At 57.5% G+C, this 3,877-nt stretch overlaps 1 protein-coding gene across 1 annotated transcript; it reads right to left on the bottom strand.

The window, feature by feature from the left end:
* Positions 1-269: 269 nt before the first annotated feature.
* On the bottom strand, positions 270-3,494 carry LOC6551055 (leucine-rich repeat extensin-like protein 5). Its single transcript, XM_026982247.1, has 4 exons — positions 2,989-3,494; positions 1,705-2,930; positions 664-1,642; positions 270-604 (listed from the first exon to the last, which is right to left on the bottom strand). The coding sequence occupies exons 2-4, from the start codon at positions 2,737-2,739 to the stop codon at positions 435-437; spliced, it is 2,184 nt and encodes a 727-aa protein (XP_026838048.1). The 5' UTR covers positions 2,740-2,930; positions 2,989-3,494; the 3' UTR covers positions 270-434.
* Positions 3,495-3,877: the final 383 nt, after the last annotated feature.

Raw genomic sequence — 3,877 nt, 5'->3', positions numbered from 1 at the left:
AACTGAGCTGAAAAACGCCGAGCGAACGCCTGCAACATGTGGCATGCGGCATGCGGCATGAGGCTTTTCCAGGTGCCCCGCCCACTGGCGCCACCCAGCCGGCCGCCCACTTTCCGCACTCATTCAGCACAGCGGCGGGCCATTTATGAATGAAAAGCTGAGCGGGAAAAGCTCGCGCCAAGTTCAAGGTGAAAAGCGCTTGGGGGAAAAGCGTGCCGGAAAAGCTCAGGAAATGGAAATGCTCAGGGCCAAAAGGGCCATTTTCTATTGGCATTGATATTGGTAGATACTATTTATTATTAATATATTATTTTTTCGATAAATAACTTATTTGATAGCAACATAATTTACAATACAAGTAAAGAACCAATGAACAAATGAAGGCTTAAAAAAAACAAAAAAAATTCGAATAGATCCCTAGGTGAGTGATAAGCTCAGTAGTGGTGGTAGTTGTGGCCCTGCTGCTGCTGAGCCAAGTTGGCCTGGGCGAAGATGTGCTCCAGCTCGGCATCGCTCAGCTGGTCGAAGATGCCGCCCTGGCCGCCGATCCCGCCGCTACTGGCGCTCAGGGCCGACGGCTGGGATCCAACGGGTGGCAGGTAACCTGGAAGGAATTCGGCAAGGATATAGCATTATTTCTCCTAGGATGTCTCTTGGGCTCACCTTCAGCCGGCGAACTGCCGTAGGGCGGCAGCAGGGTGATGGGGGGGCGATTGGGCGACGCTGGCGCGGATTCGGTGGGTGGATTGTAGAACACCGGCTTCCAGGGCTGCTGCGGTGTCTGGTGGACGGGCGGCCGCTGTGGTGGCACCTCCGACGGCGTCTCCGGCTCCGGCGAGTGGGGAATCTGCGGCGAGGCTATGCCCGTGCCGGATTCAGGCCGAACGGGAATGGAACCCGGTAGCGGCACAATTCCGCCTGGGAACTGCGACTCCGGCTGGCCAAAAGTGGGCGGCTGCTGGGGCAATGGTGGCTGTGGAGCAGCCGGAAAGAATTGGCTGGTGGGTGGACTGGGGAACGCCGGCACCGTGGGCACAGCTGGAACACCCGGGACCGAGGGAGGCGATGGAATGGCTGGCGCCTGTGGGAACTGGGGAATCTGGGGAAAGCCGGGGAACTGAGGGAAGCCGGGAAATTGTGGTATTTGTGGGATCTGAGGTATGGCCGGAATCTGAGGAATGGCGGGAACTTGTGGCACTTCTGGCGCTTCTGGTGCAGCGGGAACTGCCGGCTGGGCGGGCACAGCGGGTTGGGCGGGCTGCGCGGGCACCGCTGGCTGGGCGGGCTGGAAGCTAAAGGTGGGCACAGCGGGTTGGACGGGCACCGCCGGCTGAGCGGGCTGGAAGCTAAAGGTGGGCACTCCGGGGAACTGCGGCGCTTGTGGGAACTGGGGTATCACGGGCAGATCCACAGCTGGGGTAGCCGGAACACCGAAGGCCACTGTAGGTTGGACGGGTTGTACGGGTTGCAGGGGCTGTACGGGCTGTATGGGCTGGAAGTGATGGGTGGTGGTCACCGGTTGCACCGGCTGAATGGGCTGGATGGGTTGGATTGGCTGGAGATGTTGAACTGGCTGCACTGGCTGCACAGGCTGAACGGGCACAGCTGGAGCAGTCGGAGCATAGGCCTGCACATAGGTTGGCTGCATAAGGAGTATATATATTAAGCGGGATATTCAACTAGTTGTCTCTGCAGCCAATTCACCTGCACGGCGTGCACATGGGCATGGGCGGGAGCATGGAAGTGGAGCGGCTTCACGGCGGACTGGAAGACCACGGGCTTCTGCAGCTGCTGGTGCGGATAGTTGACGCTGTACGAGGAGACGACCGCATTTCCGGGACGCAGCACGTACGAGGGCGGGGCCACGCCAGTGGACAAAGCGGTGGCCACGCCAGTGGACAGGGCAGTGGCCACGCCGGCGGGAATGGCGCTGGCCACGCTGCCGGGCAGACCAGTGGGCAATCCTACGGGCAGGGCAGAGCCAACGGCTGGCAGCAGGGCGGCGGGCGCGGGTGCAAGGGCTGGCAGCAAGCCGGAAGCGGAAGCGGAAACCAGCGGCTTGACCAGACCATGGCCGTACTTGACGAAGTGGCGGCGCGGAGGAGCAGCGGCCAGGAAGGCACTGCCGCCGGGCAGCTGCAGGCTGTAGCCGTAGTGGGCGGCATAGGTGCGGGCGGGCCATTGGCCGTGCAGGTGGGCGTGGCCGTGTAGAATGCCACGCTTATGCTTTCCGGTCGTGACCTCCACATCCGTCTCCGGCTCGGTGACCACGCTCGTCGTGGGGCCACTTTCCGCCACCGACTCGGATTCCTGCGGCGGCGCCTCCTCGGAGTCCACTGTCAAAGTGGGCGCAGTGCTGGCGGGGGGCGTGACCGATCGGCTGGTGTGGCGCAAACGTAAGCCCGCCTCGGCTCGATGGGAAACCAAGAGCACCGCCAAGACCATCAGTAGATGGAGGCTCCTCGAACTGGCCAAGAGATTCATTTCGGTTATGTGGACCTGTTTCCTTGTATATTCTGGCACTATCTGGTGTGTCGCCGCGCGTTTAATCCGTTTGCTGCGGTCGCCGCCGAGAAAATGAAATGAACTTCCTTGGTCGCTGTTGTATTTATAAAGCGGACATCGCGGCACAGTGGAGTGGCCATCGTGGTCGGTGCGCACCCACTGTGCATACCAATCGCCCCACAACGGTGGCACTACAGTGCTAGCAATGCACCACAGTCTGCGGCTCATCGGCATGGCATACGGCACCTGCAGATTGGGCAGTTTATGACTTTTACGCTGCCATTTCACCTGCCGCACTCGAAGACCCCTCCTCACCCACTGACCAGCGCCTCATTACGCCTCGCCACCTGACCGCGCACTGTGGTTCCGCAGGTCGTATATACTCCAGTGGGCAATAGTGCTCCTTCGCTCCAGAATCGATTTCACTTCCAAAAAGGTTTCGTATTTAGAGTTTACTTTGAAGCTTACGCTAAGAATCCTTACCCCACGTGGAATCCCATCAGCTGAGGTGTGCCCATCAGTTGTCCACTGCATTAGGCTGCTTGCTCGGCCCGCTCCACTGTCCCAATGGCCGGAATCCACGGAATCCACTACGCATGCGCAGCACGTTGCCGCGCACGCACAAAACTTTTGCTTTCAATGGCCTGCATGTTCCGCATGCTTTTTGTGTCGTGGGTCTTCTGTTTTTATCGCCGGACTCTTTTCACTTTCGGCTGCCGTCGGCGGAGATGGTCCGAAGGCTTATGATTTGGCTGCAATTTAGATACAAATCAAAAGTGTCGCCACTTACATAATCCGGCCAAGAGTCCAATCGGGCGCCGTGCTAATCAGTCGCCGGGTGAAAGCATAATAAAATCATTGTAATAAAAGCAAAAGCGTACCAATTAGCAATTAGCATGGCGCGGTCAATTATTTTGATGGCATTTCAATGCTGTTATTTGAAGTTCGTTAAAATTCAGCATTCACACGCATTAATTTCACCTGCACTAAATCTGGCGGGCGAACTGAACCCACAGATAGTGGATAGTGGATAGTGGACAGTGGACAGTGCTTGCATTATATCACACACCTTCGCCGTAAATGGACTTTCGATTAGCCTACATTGATTTTCACTTTTTTGGGAAACTGCCCGCCCATTGGGTGTTTGGAATTTAAAGCGACCGAACACCGAACACCGAACACCGAACGCCTCGTAGCGCCTGCCATCTGGTACAGTTCGCGTTGTGGGCTAGCATATCGCCCGGTCATCTAAGTGGGTCTGGCACACAATCCTCAAGGTCTTTCCCAGGCCTTGCCGCCGGAGATGTCATCAATTCGCAGTTTGGGTTCGCTTTTTGGCACATGTAATACATATATTTGACGAAGAGCCACA

The sequence above is a fragment of the Drosophila erecta genome, unplaced genomic scaffold (genome assembly GCF_003286155.1).
Source record: "Drosophila erecta strain 14021-0224.00,06,07 unplaced genomic scaffold, DereRS2 tig00000126-arrow-pilon, whole genome shotgun sequence".
NCBI classification, from domain to species: Eukaryota; Metazoa; Arthropoda; class Insecta; order Diptera; family Drosophilidae; genus Drosophila; species Drosophila erecta.
The sequence above is the reverse complement of the archived record's forward strand: the minus strand, read 5'-3'. Positions and strand labels throughout refer to the sequence as shown.